Source organism: Furipterus horrens, unplaced genomic scaffold (assembly GCF_987537825.1).
Source record: "Furipterus horrens unplaced genomic scaffold, mFurHor1.1.pri manual_scaffold_6, whole genome shotgun sequence".
Classification (NCBI taxonomy): Eukaryota; Metazoa; Chordata; class Mammalia; order Chiroptera; family Furipteridae; genus Furipterus; species Furipterus horrens.
In genome coordinates, this window is record NW_028327176.1 from 57,597,045 (window position 1) to 57,619,390 (window position 22,346).

Consider the following 22,346-nt stretch of genomic DNA (forward strand, 5'->3'; position numbering starts at 1 on the left):
GGACCACATGACCATTGTTCTTCAGATATTCCCAGTCCGCTTGAGGATGTTTCTGTGGGTTATTCCCCCTGCGAATCTTCTGGGGTCCCTCCTTCGGACTTCTTACAAGGTGAACATGCTCAGTGAGGACGGCCAACAGGACGAAAGTAGAACTCCTCACACAGTTACACTGTGTGTCTGGAGGTGTCACTCACTCACGTTCCGTTGGATTTCATGGCAGTAGTTCTGTCAAACTTTGTGGTCAACTTTGTTTCTTTGTGGTCTATGGTAAAGCAAATTTTCTTTTGGTACAACATGAGCTTGAATGGTCATGTTTAAAATCAGAAACAGAATCACTTGACCAAGTAAATAATAAAAATTAAACAAACCAGACAAGAACAAACAATATTTTTAAAAGAAAAACAAAACAAAGCAATTGAAATAAAGTCTGAGAGTTACACATACCTAACAAGGAAAACTTGATGGTTTCCCCAAATTCCCACCCACCCCACGTTTTTCCCACCCTGCGGTTCTCCAGCCCAGGAACCATGCAGTGTAGAAAAAGCAAATATACAAACAATCTTATACGTAGCTAGGGTGAAATCTACTTTTATAAGAACTCGACACTTTTACTATTTACATCCAGGAGCACATTTGTTTGTTGTTGTTTAAAAGCAAGGAAAGTTCTGTAGTTCTCCTGGTTCTGCTGTGGGTGCATCTGTTCTTTTTAAAGCAATTTTGCTTTTCCTTTCCAATATGTCATAAATGTTTTAATAAGAATGATGAGCCGGCTTGGATACCCATTCTTCTTTAAGATGAAGGCCCTCCCTCCCCGCACTTCGAATCCCCCCATGAGGAGTTGCTTTTGCGTTAGTTTGTTAATCTTTCAAGGTAAATGGCAGGTGCTGCCGACCTGGCGATGGTGGCGATGAAGCTGTGGTCATGCCCGAGGTCCAGGCTGGGGGTTTCTTCCTGTTCCAGGGACACTGCTTCGTAGCCCTTGCTGACATGGAGCGGCTGGTGAGCCTGGCAGTACCCGATCACCGGTTGGTCGTAGTTGTAATACGGCAAGGGTTTCACATGGTGTGGGATCTGGATGTGAGAAAGAGACGAGTGCATCATAAAAATGCTTTGGAAAGATAAAAAGATGACATAAGACTAGTTTGTTCCTTTTCATGCTGTTTCAAGTCATCAACTGCAGTTTCAACTAGTAATAAATAGCAAAATAACCATTGTTAGTAGTTAACTTCATAGTTTTGTGTATATATATCCAAAGTGTGTATGTGTATACTTTGTACATAAAATCATATATAAAGACTTTTCAGTGTTCATTCTATCATCTAGTGCCATAACAAAGTTAGAAAAAAACTGAATGACCATCAGTAAGTAATTTTAAATGTATTATGTACATTCATACATTTGAATGAAGATAATATAATGATTGAGGAGTAGCGATCTGTTGTCCTATGGCAAGGCTTGATATTAAGTGAAGAAATTAAGGTGAAAGACTGTAGTGTGATCTCTTTTGTGTAAATACAAGTGTAAAAACATATACAGAGTTTTTTTACTTTTAAAAACATTTTTATATACTACCGACATCTTTAAGGGCACATGCAACTTTCATTTAAGATTTCAAGAATTTGCCCTAGATGATTTCTAATAATTCTATAAATTCTAGACAAAAGAACTCTAGAATCATGAAAGTGGGTACACCTTTCTGTTCATAATATGTAGTTTTATTGATTTCAAGCTAAAAAAAAACAAATATGCACCTAATTTTAGAATAATATCCTTGAATTATGGTCTATAGAATCTCTTTAATAGGAAAATCTGAAAATATTATAGCAACTTTGACTTTATGTAGTCTTTAATTAAACCTTGAGATTCTGATAGAGATGTGTCCTGGGCTTAGAAAAAGGAAAAGTGATGATTGTTCAATTCTTGATATCATTCTAGAGTGTTTCTCATAACACACTAGATCCAGTTGGACACTCTTGATTAACAATCCACAGATGATAAAATTATGAATATTTCACTGTCCTGTAAAGTCAGAGATTGTGGCAGTTTAAACTATTGTCTCTAGGCTCCAACCCCACTTCTCTAGTTGGTTTCATCATGGTCATCTGGGGCTTGGTACATTCCATTTGCCTGACCTGCTGCTCCCTGTTAGACTTTGTGAGGAGACTACTGGAGAAGATGGCAAGGCGAGAGGAGGTAGGGGTAATCGCTCCCAAGGTGGACTTCTCTGCTTCTTTCTGATCCAGGGAGTTACCCCAACAACACTTCCTTATGGCTGGAGTAGCGTCTTTCCATAACAGCTGTCTATTCCAGTTTGTAGCCTTTCCAACATTTTCAGCATTTCCAACTTTTCATCCCAACCTGTCCCCTTACAGAAAGTGCAGCACCAGGCAAGAAGGTTCGTTTCCACAAAGCTCCTCCTCCAAAAATTTGATTTTAGTGATTCTAATATCTTTATTTAGTCCCTTAGTTCTACAGTTGCTTTCATTGTTATACCATGGCACTATCATTTAGCCTTTGCATGAATTTAGTAATTAGTAATTAATGATATTTAGTTAGCACTTCTTTATATATATATATTTGTTGTTGTCAGATAGGTTGTCTGTCTCTTGATTGGACTATATCTGACTCTTTCTGTAAGTTAAACTGCAGGAATTTATAAACTGTTATAATTTTATAATTTGGTAGAGAAATTAACCCCCAATGTTTTTATGGCTTAATTGTTCTGTAGGAAGTTAACTAGTCTTGTATCTAACTTAGCAAATTAATTTGCAGAAACCATTCCTTCTATTACTATGTAAATCCCTGAAATGCTCTTCAAACTAGAACTTGTGTTTTCTTCTTGGTATCTTCATTAGTATATTAAATAAAATTTTTATACAAATTCACTCTCTGCTTGTATGAGAATTATATTTTTAACACCTCTATACTTACTAAGATACAAGTCAGTTCTTCATATTTTTAAAGATATCGATTAAAACAATGTTTTCTATAGCAGATCACAGCTCATTACCAGGTTATAAAATTAATTTTGTAAAACCAGGTAAACATGTTTAAAATTAAAAGAACTAGAGTGGGGAAGTGTCAGAACATTTTATATGAGTAAGTTTTTTCATAAAAGTTTTGTTTCTAATTTATGTGCATGCATATGTGTGTGTCCACTAAGTCACACTGTGATACTTTTAAATTAAGAATCATTATACAAGGTACTTTTAAAATATAATTAAAGCACATACTGAGGTTACAGTTTAATTTAATGTGATAGCAATAGCCTGGAGAATTTTTAATTCTGATTTTACTATTTTCTTATTTGTGAACTTATATAATTCACTTTTTCTTAATGACTGAGAAAATTAAACAAATATCAATATATATTGCTTTATGTTTAGGAAGAGGTATAATGACTTCTAATGAAAGCCTAGCACTATTTTCAGCAACTCTTTAAGAAATAGTAAAAAATAATGATTTCTTGTCAAACAGTGTGCTGATATAACCTTGAATATACCATCCTGTTCTCAAAAAGTCTGAAAAAAATACAGACTAGGTAAACGTTGTGATTGATAGAGACATTTTAAGCATTAGACATTAATCTCTATGTTTACAGTGAGAGCAAGGCACTAATTATAAGACAAGTTGGCTGAGTTACTAGATACTAAATATTAAGATAGTTCTACCCCAAATTCATGGATTTTTTTTTCTTACTCATATAGACCTCTTCCTGTATATCATTTCAGGTCTGGGAAGGAAATGATTGCCAGCAAGCTCTATTTTAGGAAACCTCATAGGATTTTGGGTAGTTAGCAGTATCTGTGATCCGTGTTATAGGTCACCAAAACTAAAAAATCATGGAAATTAGACCACTTTGTTCTGACTTTTTAGCAGAGAGAATTTTAGGAAGAAGACCTTCCTAAGAATTACATAGTCCACTCTTTTGTGTTGTTAATAGGTGGAATAGTGTAACTCAAAAGCATAAAAATAATCACCAAATTATTTCCAATGACATTCATTGCATATAAAACATTTGTTGCACACTTTCATTTAATGAAATAACTCTCCAAATTAGCCAATACAAAATATTATCAAAATAAACATTAAGCATGTGTTTTAGTTTTGTTCACTGTCTTGCAGCACCATGCATAGTCTTTTTTCAGTCATTGCAATGTGCAGATAATCGAATCTACAAACATATGAACAGTGAATGCAAGAGTGAGATGAGGTGTTACAGACCCTTCTGCACAGCCAGCTTAATCTACAGGTGAAATCCAGTATCTCATTTCTGAACATGAATGAATGTTCAATGTACAATAATGTCCTTCAAGATGAACTATAATAGGAATTAATGATGTCATATCTAAGAAACCATGGAATTTGTCTTAAAATTAAATTGATTCAGATGTCAAACAACTTGCATTAACTGTAGAACTTTAGGTTTATGTATTGTATTGTGTCTGAACTCAGGAAATTTGCTTTGCTCTTACAGTTGGACTGGTTTGCTTTTGAACTTCAATTTATTGCCATTTTCTCTATTGCATTTGAGATTGGCTTAGACCCTTTAACAGGGCATAACACTCTCTTAACACAACAGCCCAAGAGCTATACTACAGAATGAAGTCCATCAGAAGGCTGATGGAACCCAGGGACCGTTTGGGAAAACTCTAAGAAAACACTTACAAAAATACTAATGCACATTAAGGGGAACTGAAAGATACTTTGTTTCTCACACAACAGCCCAAGAACCAGAATGCAAAAGCCAAGTGAATTAGCAAGACATAAAAGCATATCTGAGATGTTTGCTTATTTACTCTTATAATATTCTGTAGGGCATGATGTAATCAACTGACTTTGCGATTTCTGAGGAACTAAGAGACTGAGGTCTGTACTGTATAGTAACAATGTACAGTACATTAACCACCTGGGTCCCTGTGCATATCGTAGTTTCCTTTCCAGCAGTCAAAACAAAATATCTTTAAGTTTCCCTTAATGTGCATTAGTATTTTTGTGTTTTCTTAGAGTTTTCCCAAATGGTCCCTGTGTTCCATCAGCCTTCTGATGGATTTCATTCTGTAGTATAGCACAGTAACCTTTCTTAAAGATGGCCTCATTTGCATGCTTGACGGCTCATTGATTGCACTGGAAGCTACACTTTATTTACAGATAAAGGGTATGGTACATCGATTGAGGGAATCTCACGGGGGGGGGGGGTGTCGTATTATACTATACCACAATTCTGACATTTTCTTGTCTCAAGAATATGAACATTTTAACTCAAATTGAATCAAACTTTTATAGAGGCATATAAACTTCTGTAGAGGCATACTTCATAACTAAATCTGAGGTAGGTTACAAAGGGGAGGAACTCTTATTATCACTAATTAAAGTCAATTTAATTTTCCTGAGTTTCCTGTGCATCCTCTGAAAATGGGGATAATAATGACACTTCGTTAACCTCTATAAACTTCAGATAACTCTCAAAGTACTCCCTGACTCTCAAGAAAGAAAAAATATATACTGAAAAGACATTATTACTCTAGTTTACTCAAAAGTGACGGTATCTTTCATGGAAATATGCTTGTCTCTTGCCTATAGTTTCCATTCAGAGAGAGGCAAGAACATGAAGGGTTGCAAAGTGGTTCATTAACCAAGGCTTCAGTCTTACCTTGTGAACTCAGAAACTTAGAGACTTTAGTGCATGTTCTGATTTCCTAAAAATACCATTTGCCCTTTGCCTGGAATATGTTTTTCGTCAGATAAGCTGGAGGGAGTATAAAAGGACACACTCCTTTCAATTACAGTGCTCATAGCATTAGTGATTCAAAGAGGGAAGTCAGGCATAGGGAGTATTTTTAAATATTGGGAGGAAGGATAAAATTATAGAGAAATATGTGGAACTTAAAAGTCTGAAAATTGATTCAGATCCCATAATTTCACATCCATAATAATTATATTTAAAGTGAGAAATGTGTCTATATAGTAAATGTGAGAGGCAATGCGAAATAAGCTCTTGATATATGTGATCATGAAAGGCTTTTGAATTTCAGTTTTTTTTTTATGAGCATGAAATTCCAATATTGTTACTCTCTTTCCTCAAAGGTATTAGCATTAGTTATAAGTAGCTTAATAGCCTGATCATTCTAAAATTACATGCACTATCATTAGTCTTATTTATTAACTTTTCATGAACATTGTTCACATTTCAGTATGAGTTCTTTCAATTGAAGTAATAAAAAAGCTGATTTTCAATTTCCTAAATGACATTTGGTCTCTAATTTTTAGAATTAAAGGGTAGTGTCTGACTACTTAGAACATTAAAAAAATACCATTCTACAAATACAGATGAGGAATTCAATATAGTTGAATTGCTTAATGAAGATGGACACTTCATTTATTAGAAATAAAATTGATTAAAAAAGGAAGAGCAATAGCTAAATGAATATATAATGTAGCCTTTAGTCTACTCATTGTCTTAATAGGTGACAAGAATGGCCAGGGAATAAGACTATGTAAACAGGTTTGAATACAGGTTTTTTTCAGGAGTTTTGATTAAAGTTGACAAAATCTCAAATCATTTATGTTCATTGGATGACAGCGAGACTTAATTGACTCATAGACATAAAGAATTTAGCAGCTATACTGCTGAAGAGCAGAGTTCCATTGGGTCTCAGGAACAACTGAAACCAGGAACCAAAAATGACCCCAGGGTCTTCTCAGTCAATCATGCCTGATAACCTCTGCAAGTTAACTTCATATACTGATTGCCAAACAACATCCTCTATCTGATTTGGCACACACTATGACAGCTTTAAATGTTTACATGTTCCAGCCATAGGAGATTGCACAGATGACCACGATTCTTTCTAGCTCTTCTATCAAGAAGTAGAGTCTGTTTCTCCTTGCCTCAAATGTTGGCTGACCTTGTAACTTTTTTTCTGGTCAATAGAACAGTGACAGAAATATTGCTTGGGTTCCAAGGCTCTTAGAATCCTGGCCAGGGTAACTATTACCATGTAAAAAAGTCCAGACTAGATCAGTGGGGGATGGAAGGCCTTGTGGAGTCACTGCGGCATCTTAGACCACCTAGTGTCCCTAGGGCTCACAGAAGCTCATTATAAGTCCATGTGTCCAGGAGCAAAAACTCCACCCAGCTGGCTCCAAAGAAACAGAATAACTGAACCATTTCACTTCATTTCAAAAAATATATGAGACATTGAACTGAGATGTAAAATTGACAGTTCCTATAAATATGATTTCATACCTCACTCCTCAACTGAGATAATTAAAATAACAATTGACTTTTCATAAAATTTGCCTTCTTAAATTTTGAATATCCAAAGTCATTTGTAATATAAAAAAAAAGACACACAAAAAAGTAATGAATCTAAGACAATTGATTGAATCCACTATTTAATCCCATTCTTCAATGAAACATTCTTTTTTTTTTTTTTTTCAATGCAGGGTTACTTTTTTATTAGAAAACTCCAATTTAGCATTAGTTATTGTTAATTGAAAAGTAAGAATTTCAACATCACATGACATTATTTATAAAACATTTATTATAAAGCTAATTTTAAAATGCAATTTTGAGAAAGTACGTTAAACTCAAAAGGTAATAATTCTTCTTCTGTATCAAGATATAAATTTGACTACCTTTTTAATTTACCATTCAAATAAAAAAAATAGAGATGCTTTCTTATTTGTTTGTTTGTATTTCCATCACCAAATTAAATAAAAAACCTCTTAGACTGTCCTACATGATACTTTAGATAAGAGAATAGATTAAAAGAAAAAAGTACTAGCATATAGTTCAATATAACTGCAGGAAAAGCTGATTTGGGCTGGGAAATGTCCTTTATAGAACTATAAAACACTCACCAGCTTTGAATGTCCTGTACTGGCAAGAAAGAAAGAAAAGACAGGGTTTTGAAGAATTCCCTGGCCATGAGTAAAATCAGGGAGAATGTTAGAGGTGGAGGAAGAGGAGAATAAGACTCATTCCCAGGGTTCGCTTTGTGGGACACTGTAAGGCAAGAGTGGATCTGAATCACAAAACTCATCTTCTATCTGAGAAAATAATGCTTCTTCAAGTGACAAAAGGGAAATAAAAACTTTTGCCATGCTATTTTATTTCTTGGTGCTCTGCTGCCTTTACCAGTGGCTACTCCTCCCTGCCCCCAACTCCCAATGTCATCTGGTTCACTAATTAAACAAAGCATATTTCTTGAGAAAAAAAAAGGCTCATGAAATATCTGGCACCCTAACACTTTATACAGACACAAAGGCCTTTCCCCCTAAGTAGTAATTGTAAGAGAGAAGGATCTCCAGAAATGAGATCCCAAATTCAAAAGAAGATGATATGTTCAAGGAACTAAAGAAAAAGGGAAGATTTACTAAATATGAATAACAATAGAAATAATTTAAAATTCATTCTCAATAATCATCAACTAGACATTAATTGAACATGTAATAGCTATTCACGTATTTGTTGAATGAGAGCACCATAATAATTTTCCCCCACTTTGTTTTGAATATTAAATGCATAAATGTAAAAAATATAAAATAATTTTATATTAATATTTGTTAAACACAGTCATTAAATTTATTAATTTTTGTTTTAGAAAATCTTTAAAGAAAAACAAGAAGACAATGGTATAAACCAGTAACTGTTCTACTTTCATTTTGTTTATGAGCTAAAGTGTGTATAGTACCTCTAGCATGTAAAATGCACAATACGAAACACATTAGATATTGTCAAATATGTTTTATTGATTATACTGTTACAGTTGACCCAATTTTCCTCCCTTTGCATCCCTCCACTGGGTACCTACCATTCTCTCCAGCAACCACCACCCTGCCTTAGTTCATGTCCATGAGTCATGCATATAAGTTCCTTGACTACTCCATTTCCTATACTGTTCTTAACATTCTCCTATTTTGTGCCTACCAATTTGTACTTCTTAATACCTCCATATTTTCCCCCATTCTCTGCCTTCTTCCTCCCAAGTGATAATCATCCAAATAATCCCCATATCTATTATTCTGTTTCTTTTTTGCTTGTTTGCTTAGTTTGTTTTTTAGATTTAATTGCTTATAGTTGGTATTTTACTGCCATTTTAATGTTCATTTCTTCTTTTTCTTAAATAAGTCTCTTTAACATTTTATATAATAATGGCTTTGTGATGATGATGAACTCCTTTAGTTTTACCTTGTCTGGGAAGCACTTCATTGCCCTTCCATTCTAAATGATAGCTTTGCTGGATAGAGTAATCTAGGTTATACGCCATTGCTTTTCATCAGTTTGAATACCTCTTGCCAGCTCCTTCTTGCCTGCAAAGTTTCTTTTGAGAAATCCACTGATAGTCTTATGGGAAGTCCTTTGTCTGTAACTCTGCTTTTTTCTTACTGTTTTTAAGATTCTCTCTTTATTTTTAACCTTTGGCACTTGAATTATGATGTGTCTTAGTGTGATCCTCTTTGGGTGCATTTTATTTGGGACTCTATGCTTCCTGGATTTTAACAGCATAAAAAAGACCCAGGCAGAAATAAAGGTTACACTAAGTGAAATAAAGAAAAATTTACAGGGAATGAACAGTGGAGTTGATGAAGCCAAGAATCAGATAAATGATTTGGAACATAAGGAAGAAAAAACATCAGAACAGCAAGAAGAAAAAGAATCTGAAAAGACAAGGATAGGCTAAGGAGCCTCTGGAACATTTTCAAACATACCACCATTCAAATCATAGAGGTGCTGGAAGGAGAAGAGAAAGAACAAGAAATTGAAAACTTATTTGAAAAAATAATGAAAGAAAACTTCCCTAATTTGGCTAAGGAAGTAGATATTGTCTTTTTATTGACTATACTGTCCAAACCATTTAAACTTAAGTTCTGAGAAAAGTTGCACAGTTGCATTTTGTTTTCCCTGTTCTGTTTTTATTTAAAGGGGGCGATGAGTACTATTTATTCACTCCTGTTGTCCATCTTTTAATGTTTAAGTTACTTGTGGAATAACAGAACCCAGTATCACCTTACATCTTTATTGCTCTCCTACCAAGATACCTTGTCTTTGAAGTGTCTAGAGAGTTGATTAAGTTAATGAATGAGGTACTAGCCATTCTTTGAAGTTAGCTGTGACTCCATTACCATGAAGCTTATTACATTTGCAGCACTCTCTGCACTCAGTGAGACTTTGGGGTAATGAGGTGGATTAATTAATTAGTATTAACTTCTAAGGGCTTTCCTTCTGTAGCTCTGACCCTTGAATTTGAAGAGTAAGTTTCCCTTAGTGGTGTATTACAAGCAAACATTTTATTTAAATAAATTCTGCCTAAATTTGCTTCTAAAATGCTTAAATAAAAATAGAGGCACTGACATTTCAAAACCCATCTATTTCCTTTCTAAAAACAAAACTTCTAGAAGTATTCAGGACATATAATTATGTACAGAAGACAAGCCTTTCCTAGAAAAGAAGACAACAATCATTACTTGACCCCAACTCTTCTCCTGGAAAGTTAAAAATAAAACCATACTAAAGACACAGAGCCAAAACCTCTCAGCACACTTAATAGATTCAGCTTAGGATTTATTGTCATCCCTTCTCAGAAATTCAGGAGAGGAAATGAAATAGAAGCGGCGGGAATGCTGTTATTGGGAAGGTACAAGCAACAGGGTTAGAGCCGTCTTCCTTTGAAGTTCAATGTCTCCACCATGTTCCCAGTAGCTTATTTCTATTTCCATGTGAACTGTGCAGCATTCTGTATAGTTATTTGTTAAATAACTAATAGTGTCTATAACTTGTCTTATAAAGAACATGCATCTTGTCTAATTCAAATGTTACTGATATGTTTGGTTTTTAAAGATATACTCTAATTTTAATCCTCCCAAAACACCCAGTTCACTAGTGCAGTCCTATTCATCAAAAGCTAGAAATACTTTAATGTATAAATTAAATAAAATTCATATATAACAAAAGTGATTTAAGTTGCATTTCCGTATTATTTTAAGTAGCACAACTGCATATCCCAGGGTAAAAGTTTAGAATCAAATGACAAACACGGAAGGAAGAAAATCCCAGAAGGACTTATATATACTTGATCGAATGAGCTATGTGACCTGACTCTAATAGAGTTTAAATAGAACTTTTGGGGGACTGGCTGATCCTAACAAAAAGAAGCTTGACAATGTATATTTAATTATAAACATAAAAGAAGCACGTTTATAAAAATGCAATTAAAGTTTTTATTTTGATTGAATATCCTTTAGAACAGCATGGCAGGGTGGTGCACAAAAAATACCAGCCTTATATTTTTAATAAAATATGCTAAGACCTATATTATTGCATGGATCTCTGCCATTGAGTATACCATTAAGAAGTAATTATATAAAAGTGAATTGGCCAATAATAGTTCATTTATTTATGCATTCATTTATGCACATGAAAAATATTTATCATAGAGGTTGACACACTTTTCTGTGAAGGACCAGTGATAAATATAAGGTTTACAGTTGTAAGTATGCAAAAACAGTTTATTCTTGTATTATTATTTATTAATTATAGTATTATTTTCCATATATATAACTTTAAACCTACTTTTGCCCAACACTATATTTTAGACTTGCAACCCATACAGTCTCTGCTAACTACTGATCTCAAGGCTGCCATTGCAGTGTGAAAGAAGGCTGAGCAAAATATGAATGAGGGGAGTAAGGATCTGTTTTAACTAAAAAAAAAAAAAAAAGACTTATTAACACTGAAACTTGTATTTGGTGTAATTTTCAGGTGTCAAAAATAATTATATTCTTTTGATTATTATTTGAACCATAACAAAAAATAAACTATTTAGCTTGGGGCTAATTTATTGTGAGCTAGGCATTGTGGTAGGTTCTTTACTCAAAGAGCTTCTTTAGAACTGATAGAATGAGATAAACCTGGCACTTTAGACTTCATAATCCAAGTTGGTAAAGCAGAGGGAGGAAAGCCCTCTATCTGGTTTGCATTGCATGTTTCCTTCTGAAGATCAGGTCTTCTACTTTACAATAAAGCTCTAAGTGGGTTGCAAAGACTTTGGTATTTAGAAGTCAGACTTGAACCTTCAGGTGGGAGTTCTAAGTCACCATTCAGGTCATTAGATCAAACATGCTCTGCCAGAATAAATGCCCAGTGACCTTTCAGTGAAGATCTTAAGCAACAGTTTAGCCAGCGATCCTGCGCCTGAGTGTGTGATGGTTTATAATACAAAGCTCAAGAGAACATTGGTGATTTTCTAAAAGAGGTGAGGCTCATGGGTCATGCAATGATAAGTAGGTTTTATTTTCTTTTGTTTTGTGGAGAAGTTAAAAAGCTCTCTTTGTTTCCCCATTTCACCAATTCTCTTCCCGTATCTGAACTTATGTACTTGATTCCCTTTGCCTGGAATATTCTTTTCCCAGCTCTTTACAGTGGGGCTATGCTGATCTTTGGAGTCATGGCATAAATGCCATGTCTCTAAAGGGGCCTTTCCTAATCACCATATCTAAAATACCTCCCATTTCTACTCACACATGTAAGCCATCTCCTGTTTACTTTCTTCCAAGTGTTTATCAAAATGTTAAATATCCATGATTATGTATATCTTTGCCCTTTTCCTGTGTTTTTTCCCAGTGTAAGCTTTATGCTGTCAGAATATTTCTGGCTGGTTTCTTACTGTCTGGCTAAAATATTTCAATATATATGTGCTAAAAAGAACGTATTAATTTATGAGAGGTATTTGTTAGAGAATCATTTTTTATTTAGAAGAATTTTGACTCAAAAACTATAAACTCCTCTATTTTCTTTGTTTTCCTACTGTCTCCCATTTGTTCTCAGCTTTGAATTTAAGAAGGGGGATCTAGGATGGCACACAAACATTTTGTACCTATCAATATTTTCATGCCTGCCATTGTTCTGAGAGCTAAAGATATTAGAATGACTATGACCTTAAGAAACCTATGTCCTAATATGGAAGATAAATATGAGCATGTTTTTCCAGCAGTGATGGTACAATGTAATGCTGGTGGTGTATAAAAAATGACAAGGTGGGAAAGAAGAGGAAGTATGATGCTTAAGTTGGTATCTGATCTAAAGTATAGGTGCTTAAGAAGTCACTGAGGGGAAGCCTGTTGCCACATGTAACTTCTATCTATTGGATTGGCCAAAAAGTTCATGTGGTTTTTTCCATAAATCATATATTTTTCATTGTCATCAATAACTTTATTTATTTGGATATTTTGAGTATTTCAGCTATCTTTCCCATGGTACAACATTGATTTTTCTCAATTAATTTCTTGATTTGATAGCTATTAACTTCAACTGGTCTACCTGATCATGGTAGATTTCAGCATGAAATCTCCAGCACAAAACTTCACAAACCGCTTTTGACATGTTCAATCAATCACAGCACCTGTTCAAACACTGCACAAATCTTTCTTTTTTGCATTTCAGTTACATTTTTACTTTTCTTGAAATAATAAAGCATAATATACCAAAAATGTTGCTTATTTTATTACATCTTCAATATTAAAATGGCTACACAAAAATTCCCTAATTTTGATGTGTTTTTTTTTGAAGTGCATACTGATATTGACAACTGTCACAATATAACCTAACAAATTTATTTAAAATTACATTAAAGATAAGTAAGTGCTACTAGTGCCAGCTTATGAAAAAAAAAATGAAGGAACTCTTTGGCCAACTCATACAATCAGCAGCATGTCTACTCCTGTTGACATGACACATGGCCTTCTAGTGCCTTTCGGACCTTACTATCTAGGTTGTGTATATCAAAAAGGAACTCTTCAAAAATGTTAATAATCTATGCAACTGATTCACAATTGCTCTTGTAGAGAGTGTGTTCCATGTACTCAATCTCTACAGCAATTATCCTCATCTCTCAGCCAAACACTCAGCCTTAGTCTCTCATGAATAAAATATCCCAAAGTTATGATAAGCAGTAAAGACTGACTCTAATTCCCAAATATGGATGGGGCTAAGAAAAAAATAATCAATTCATGCCACCCTTAATGGAAACTAAGACATGGAGGGCCTCATGCTCCTTTTTACGTGCCATTTGGGATTTCATCAACCACAGAAACTGCCTTTCAAAACAGTGGTTCTCAGCACTGGCTGTGACTTTGGCACAATTGAGGTGATTTTATAAATACTTATAAATACTTATGTGGTATCTGTATCCCAGGTCAATTAAATATGAATTTTGAGGGTATCACCAAGGCCACACTATTTAAAAAATGCACACCAGGTAATTCAAATGTGCAAACAAGGTTGAGAAAGCTGCTCCTTATTAAAGTTAGATTGCTTTCTCTTAAAGATGTAGGCCCAGCAGGGAGTACACAGTTTGATTTACCTAATTTCCTACACCTGCCTGGAGAACACCTGGCTCAAAACAAAGCTGACTACTTCCCAACCAGAAGCCACCAAATATGGTGTACATGTGTGTTTTTCACTCTTCAGTTAAATTCTTTTCTCTAAGTCCAATTCATTACTGCTAATTAGGCTTCTCAGAAGTTTAAGCTTCTTCAGTTGTCCCCATTCATATTCTTGTCAGTGATTATTTTGTCACCCTTTAGTTATCATCAGTTTGGTTCTGTATATTTTCTACTTTATTGTCTAAAGTTAGGTATAATTCAGTTGGGTAAGTTTAAAACTATCATTATACACATGTTTTTTAATAGCTGCTTGTAGGTGAATTTACCTTGCCTTGACGGCGAAGTACCCATAAATTTTCAATCAGCTGGAGAACTTCTTTAGCTAAACATTTTCACAATCTATTTCTTTTATTTTTTTTTAAGTGATTTAATTTACTGAGATGGTAGTAATAGCCCATTCCACTTTGCACAATGGGGAAGAAAGGATATTTTTATCTACTTAAAAGCTAATAAAGACTCCCACTGTTGAAAAATATTCAAACCTCCCAATTATTTCCATCAAGTGATAAATTTAAAAGGAAAGAAAAAGAATTAAAACCCAAGAGCTTTAGCAAGTAAGCAATAAAGATGAGAAATTTAGAAAAGGGTCATTAAATTCATCTTTACTTTAAAGCAACTTGATACGCACATACAAAGGAGTCTATGTCCTCTGCAACTGGAAATAGTACGAGTTAACAAGCAGTTGATGAAATTCACCGTCTGTGGTAGTAAGTCATGGGAGGAAATTATCTGTATGTGACACTACAGAGAACAGCTTGAAGGAACTATTCCCCCACCCTCCATCTACCAACCCCGACTCCAGCTGCCACCCATGCCAAAAATATATGGCTGACTTATTTGCTTTTTACTCCCATGCTCCATCACAGGCCACCATTCCACATGTTTATTGTCCTCGAGCAAAACAATTATTAACTTTACAGACTGCCTCCATTAGTCCCTATATTAGAATGAAGCTAAACTGAGTAGCTGGGATGATTGACATACTCCAGAGGAAGTGAGTACATTTCTATCCTGAACTTATTGTTTTCCTTGGCCAACACCCAAAACCTAACCTCTTCTGCATATCTATACTACCTCATTCCTATAATATTATGTTTCTTTTTCTCTGTCCAAATTTCAACATTTCCTACCAAAAATTTCACTCTGTCCTCTTAAATTCTGACTTCACCATTAACTATTTTTATCACTTCAATGAATGCGTGTAGCTTCCCCAACTGTTTATTAGGATTCAGATACCCTTTCCTTCTGACTACCTAAGCAGGTCACTTCTAATTTATTGTTGTGTTCTAGTTTCACGTGTTTCTCCTAGATCCTGACCTTTGGGTGTTTGACCCTAGTCAGGGTATTTAGCCTAGATTCTTAATTTATTACTGCTCTTAACAGTTTGATTTGGAAATTCTCATTTGTGAATTGTATCTTAATGCAGATCATCCATAACATTTAAGAAGAAAGCTGATGCTCATTGAATAGTCCCAGGAATGTTTAATAGAATGACTGACTTTTTTACAGAGCCAACTGAATTGGGGTTTGCTGTTTCATCATTATAAATAATAATACTTATCATTTATAATGGTAAGTTATAAACTTATTTATAACATATTATTATAAATTATGATAAAAAAAGCTTACAATTTTATCATAAATGAGACCCTCAGAGAAGTCCTAGGTTCTCGGAACTGAACCTAGCTTTGTCAGTTTGATATAAAAAGGGCTCATAATATGCTTAGATAGATTTAATTTTATGTAGCTTCCATATGGTCACCCAAAGTACCATTTTCTTGGATGGCAGGTAATTTTTATTTAACTAACTGAAAACATGGAAAGGCCTCACTCTCTTTTTAGCTAAATGTGTAGTAAAACCCCAGTGATTCAGACTAAGAGATGATCATCCAGCAAGAATTATAAATTATATAGCATTTTAAAAATGTAGTTTATTTCATTGGGTGAAACAAGAAATTTGTGTTTCACTAACCTAAGGTCAATAAGCCACTGGTGTATGCAATCCACTTTTCCACCTCTATCTCCTTAGTAGGTAGAGTGTTTCTGTAGTATGATGGTTGGTGAAGAGAATACTTGTGTAAGCAGGGACTGGGAAGATTGAAGAGAATAAAGGAAATAATGGGATGACATATCTTCCTGTCCATTGCCTATGGTCAACAGGTTGGTTAGGACAGAAGTTGATGAAAAGGTCCATGAAAGATTTTGGATATACTTAGTACCTAAGGTGGCACACACTTGTCAAGAAAACCCTTCTTTCCTTTTCTGGGTCAGAGCAGCACTCTTACATCCCTTACCTAGTCACTGGTATTCTCATGATGGGGCACCAGTATGGACTCAGTGTTTGTGCCCCCCTATTCATAAGTTGAAACTTTAATCCTCATTGCGGCTGTGTTTGGGAATGGGTCCTCTAAGGACATAATTAAGGCTATATGAAGCTATAAAGAGCTCTGCTTCCATATGAAAAGAGACACCAGAGGGCTTCTCTTTATATGTGCAAAAAGAAGGGGTCATGTGAGCACACAGTGAGATGATGCTGCCTACAAGCCGGGATAAGGGGCCTCAGAATGCAATCCACTTTGCTTGCACCTGATCTTGGACTTCCAAGATTCCATATTGTTGTTTGAGTCACCCCGACTGTGCTAATTTGTTATGGCAGCCTGAGGTGACTAATACAGGTACCATGGCCATTCTGAGGCTTTGTATGAAGGTGGGTGGGTGCTGTCACCTGATGGAGGAAACATGGCTATAGCTGATAACCACAAAACTATTTTGTGAGAAATTATTGTTCACTCTTCTGCAGACCTTCAGAAACAATTTATTGAGAGAGGTGAGTGAAATCTTGCTATTTGATAGCAGAATATATGGACTTCAGTGGTATTTTTCTGATACGTCAATGCTGGATTAAGGGGAAGACTGCAGGTATAAGTACATCGGCTGTCTCAAGGTGCTGAGTTCTGCCTCCTAGGAAAATGTCTGTGTTTGGGGAACAGTTTACAGAAGCATGATGATTTATATTCTTCTTTCTTGAACATTTTCACCCATCCTCCATTAGATACTGTTAATCTTTCTACTATTTAATGAGGCTAGAGTTTGGAAAGGACGATATTGTACATAAAAGGATATGTTTTTCTTCTTTGTGCCTTATTTTTAATGTCCACTTGAAATCCAAGTTCAAGACATTTATAGCTTCCATGACATCCAGCTGGGGTTCATGATGTTAATATATTTTCCTAAAATGCTACAAGCCATTGTGCTCCTTGTCTTTTTCTTACCCCAGAGAGTCATGTTTACTAAAAATGAATCCAGGTATATCTAACTTAATGTACCGTATTTTTTGCTCCATAAGACACACTTTTTTCCCCAAATGTTGGGAGAAAATGTCTGTTCATCTTATGGATTGAATATGGCATCACAGGCCATGATGTGTGTTACCTGACCTGTCAACAGTGGTGACAGCTATTAGAAGAGGAAGTGGTGGGCCCACTCAAAACCCCTAGGGACGCTTAAATGTCCCACTTTACTGCTGAATCTCAGGGCATGTGGTCAGTACAAAGATAGCAAAGAAAGTGATATTAGTGATTGTGAGCAACTGAGCTTCATAAATTCTGACACTAGTGATGATAAGTTCTTGGGATTCCCAGAAAACTAGAATATTTGAACCTTAAAGTCTCTCCTCATTTGTTAACGACAGTGATGATGATTCTTACTACTGCTGTTGACTGCTGTTCACTTTACAAGGTTGAAATATTATTCTGTTATATTTTATTAAATACTTTAGTACACTATTTGGTTCAGAATATATTTTTTTCTTGTTTTCCTCCTCTAAACCTAGGTGTGTCTTATGGTCAGGTGCATCTTACAGTGCAAAAATACTGTATGTCTTTGGATTGCCTGTTAGTTATTCTCCTTTTGTCCCTTCAGATCCTTTCTCACCCTGCCTTGTGACCAAGGAGACTCATTCTATGGCTATACTCCTTCACCTAGCTTCCTTGCTTTCTGGCTTTGATTAGTTTCAGGAATGAGAGGCACTCATTGGTAGCAGGATATGGAGGTTAGAATATTTATTCCTTGCTACCCATCCTGACCTTGCTATACTTCTAGATTGTCTGGTTCTCCTTACAGCAGTGCTTCTCAACCTAGAGCAATTTTGCCTCCCAGGGAACATTTAGCAATATCTGGAGGCAATTCTATTGTCAAGACTGAGTTTGTCAAGATAAGAGGTAGTCAAGAATGAGGTAATACTGGTATCTAGTGGGTAGAAGCCAGGGCCATTATTAAGCATCTTACAATGCTCATGACATCTCCTCCTACACACAACAAAAAAGAACTATCTGAGCTAAATGTCAAAGTGCCACTATCAAGCAGGCCTGTGCTATAGTTACAGCTCCTTTAGATGCACCCTCTTCCACAGCTGCAGATCCTACTTGGATCTAGTAACACTTTCTTCCTTCTGCTTCTTGCTGTTTCTATTAGAATTCTTCACTGCCTTTGGTCACTTCTCCCTTAACACTGCTCTCCATTCCATAAAATCTCCCTCATTAAACTTGCTTTGATTAAAACTTTTGAGTGTACAATGTCTCTTTCTGAAACTCTGGCAGAATTTTAGGCTAACATGTAGCCATTGATACATGTGCATTGAACATCATGCATATTTTTCTTAAATTAAAGGTAGAATGGCAAACATTCACCAATATCAAAGGCTAACATTTATTGAGTAATACCTTTATAAGTTCTTGATATGAATGAATGAAATTGTTGACAAGAGTCCTATGATTTGGGTACTAATGCTAGATAGCAGCTGGGAATAAGTGGCCAGAGGAGAAATAAAGTCAGGGCCATTGCCATTACAATCGCACAAAGAAAGGAGGCTAGAAGCAAAAGGAAAATATATCTCACCAACTAACTCAGCATTCCTGAGTTCAGTTTGCATTACAAGCAAAATAGCACAGGAAGAGGGGAGAGACCTTGAGACTATGATGAGAAAAGGGGCTTCTGCAACAATTTTACTAAGACTGCTGGGTGTTCTGAACATCATAAGCAGGAACTGCACATGAAAAAAGGGGGGTGGGCTATGCCAGGAAAGGGTGCCTCTGTAACAATTTCACTAAGACAAAGAACCTTTACTAACTGAGAAAGAAAGCCTTTGTAGCTGTACATTATTCTGAAAGGGAAGAAAAAGGGGAACCTAGAAGCCAGCTGAGGTATATAACTCCTGAACCTCAACAGTTGGCATGCTGAGATTAGCTAAGTACCCACTTGTAGCCTCAGCTCAAGTGTATAGAACAAACTTACTAACAAATTTCTTTCCTCTCCATGTCGGACATTTATTTATACTAGCTGGGTACCTGCTTGCAGCTTTGTGCTTGTATGTGTTTCATGAATAAACTTGTATCTCATTTCCACTATATGTGTTTGTCTCTTGCTTGAATTCTCTCTTGAAGGGAGACAAGAACCAAGGCAGGGGAGAAAAGCCTCCTGACTCAGGTCTCTCTCTCCCATCTGTAGTACTAATACGATTCTCATTTAATTGATGATAACACTGAGGTACACAGGTGCATGACTTGCTCAAGGTCATGTACTGAAAATGGCTCTCAAGCCTGAGTGCTTAGCTATGGCCTCATTCAGTCCCTGCCTTCAGAAAGAAACCACACTAGAGTATTAGAGACACAGAAAGTGATAGTTGACTCTAGTAAAATCATCCAAATGTGAATCAAAAAGAAATTTCAGAGTGGCATCCAAGGCAACTCTTGATGTTATTCTACACTCCCAGTCTGCATCCTTTTTAAAAACTCTTCCCTTTATTTCTTTGTCCTTACCTTCTTTTCTGCTGTCTCTCTTTTTCATTTTTGTTTCTCTTTTACTTTTATTCTTCCATACCTCTTCACTTCCAGTTTGTCCTCTCTTTGCTCTATCTTTGTAAAACTTACATCTGCCTGTGGCACCTTCATGTTAAAATAAAGGAGGTTCAGTTTTTAGTCAGAATGACATTCAAACCATAAGAAGCAGGAAGAATACAGGAAATGTTAATGAGTCCTATTCATGAGATTTAATGAAATGTTAAGCATAGAAGTATTAAATGTTTTTTTCCCAAGTGTTACTACCTTAAAACAATATAGCCAATTTCATAAGAAATTTGTGACATTGAATCAATTAAATCTTAATTGATTTTCTGTGCTTTACAAACAGAAATAAAGCAGGTTTATATAAATATGTATATATATATATATATGTATATATGTATAATGTGTGTATATACTATACAGAGATATAAAGCTTTCTAAAAGACAAAGCTTGTTAATATAAGGGCTTTGGCTTGAATTATGAAATGTTGATATTAGAAAGTAGTGATTTCTCTGAAAGTATTTTTTAAAACTGGGCAAATTGATTGATTCCCAAGGAATTATGACAGGAAAAAAGTACAGTTGCTGTTTCACATGCAAAAGTCATAGAGATAGTAATCTACTGTATCCATTTTTCACAACAAATATGTATAGTATGTATAGTACTTAATATCAAAAGCTGAGTCTGCCTGACACTGTGATAAATGGATGCATTTGTGGATGAGTAAAATAAGATTTTTGTCTTAGAGGAAATATTGGCTTTTCATTAGGTCTACTGAGAATTTACAGCATGCAGAACGACTACCTAGAAATTGATGGTTTCTTTAAAGAGTTTTAAATGGTCTTTCTAAAGATATACAAGCTATCTTTTTCTAGAAAAAATTACTTCCAATTTCTATGACTAATTGAGAGTAATGCACAACATCTTTTTCCTAAACTTCTATGTGGAGAGTTAAGACTTAACATTTATGCTTTTAAATTCAAAGTGCTTTATCTTTGCCCTCTGATGTACAATAGTAAATCCTCAACAAATAAGAAAACAAAAACACTGTTTCTCATGGTAATTTTTCTCTGTAAATATCCCTCTCACAGAGCAAGAAGAAAGTCAGCTCTTGACATTTCAGAAATACTACTGAAATTCGCAGAACTGTTCATGATAACTGAAGAATTTAGAGAGATCAATCGCCTTATTCACTGTTTGTAAGGAACAGCAAGTGCTAGAGATACACTCTAGTGAAATTTACATGAACCTGAAAGTCAGAATTGTTACCTTTTGATGTGGACTCACCCTAATTAGAGCAATGAAGAGGTTTGAACAAAGATTCCAAATGAAGCATGCTGTGGCACTGCTTAAGACATAACTCAAGTTTTTTCGAGGGTCTGCTTGTAATCACTAACTAGGTTCAGGAAAGTGGGAGCTATAAAATATGTATTTCATTTCATAGCCATAGAAAAGGGCAGATGAAGGTCATTAACATTCCCATGGAACGAAAAGACTCTGCTCCTTTGGTTTCATAAACTGCTACTTAAGGGACTTTTAGTTTTTAGACTAAATCTATCTTGAAAAATACAAAGGAAGAGGTCTCAAATGATTATACCATGTTCTTCTTATTCTCAATCAGATATAGGACTAGAAAAAGAAAATCTTTCCTGATAAATAAAATGAAGAAATTAATTTGAAAGATACTTAAGGCACACTTTGGCTTATTCTGTGCACTTTGTGAGTATGAAAGTTCTATTGGAATAGTTGACAGTCATGATATAACTGAAACTGTTAAATTAATTAGGTAAATTTGGAATATGAGATGTCCCTTTAAAAAAAAAAGCTCATTTGCAACTGAAAAACACTAATATAATTATTAAGATGCTATGCCTAATACCCTTTAGCACATTGCTGCTCCTAGTGTAGTCCACATTACCTAGGAGATTGTTAGAAGTGCAAAGTCTCAGGTCTCAGCCCAGATTTACTAAATCAGAGTCAACATGTTAACAAGGCCTCTAGATCATTCATACACATATTTAAGTTTGTAACACAGTGTTTCAACTGATCAGTTTTTG

At 35.1% G+C, this 22,346-nt stretch overlaps 1 protein-coding gene across 1 annotated transcript in view; it reads right to left on the minus strand.

Annotated features, from left to right (window-relative positions):
• Positions 1-494: 494 nt before the first annotated feature.
• LRRTM4 (leucine rich repeat transmembrane neuronal 4) overlaps positions 495-22,346 on the minus strand; it is an 805,389-nt gene continuing 783,537 nt past the window's right edge. Inside the window, exon 2 of the mRNA XM_090280308.1 lies at positions 495-1,071. Within this exon, the coding sequence (XP_090136434.1) occupies positions 850-1,071 (222 nt within the window). The 3' untranslated portion in view covers positions 495-849. The remainder of the gene's footprint in view (positions 1,072-22,346) is intronic.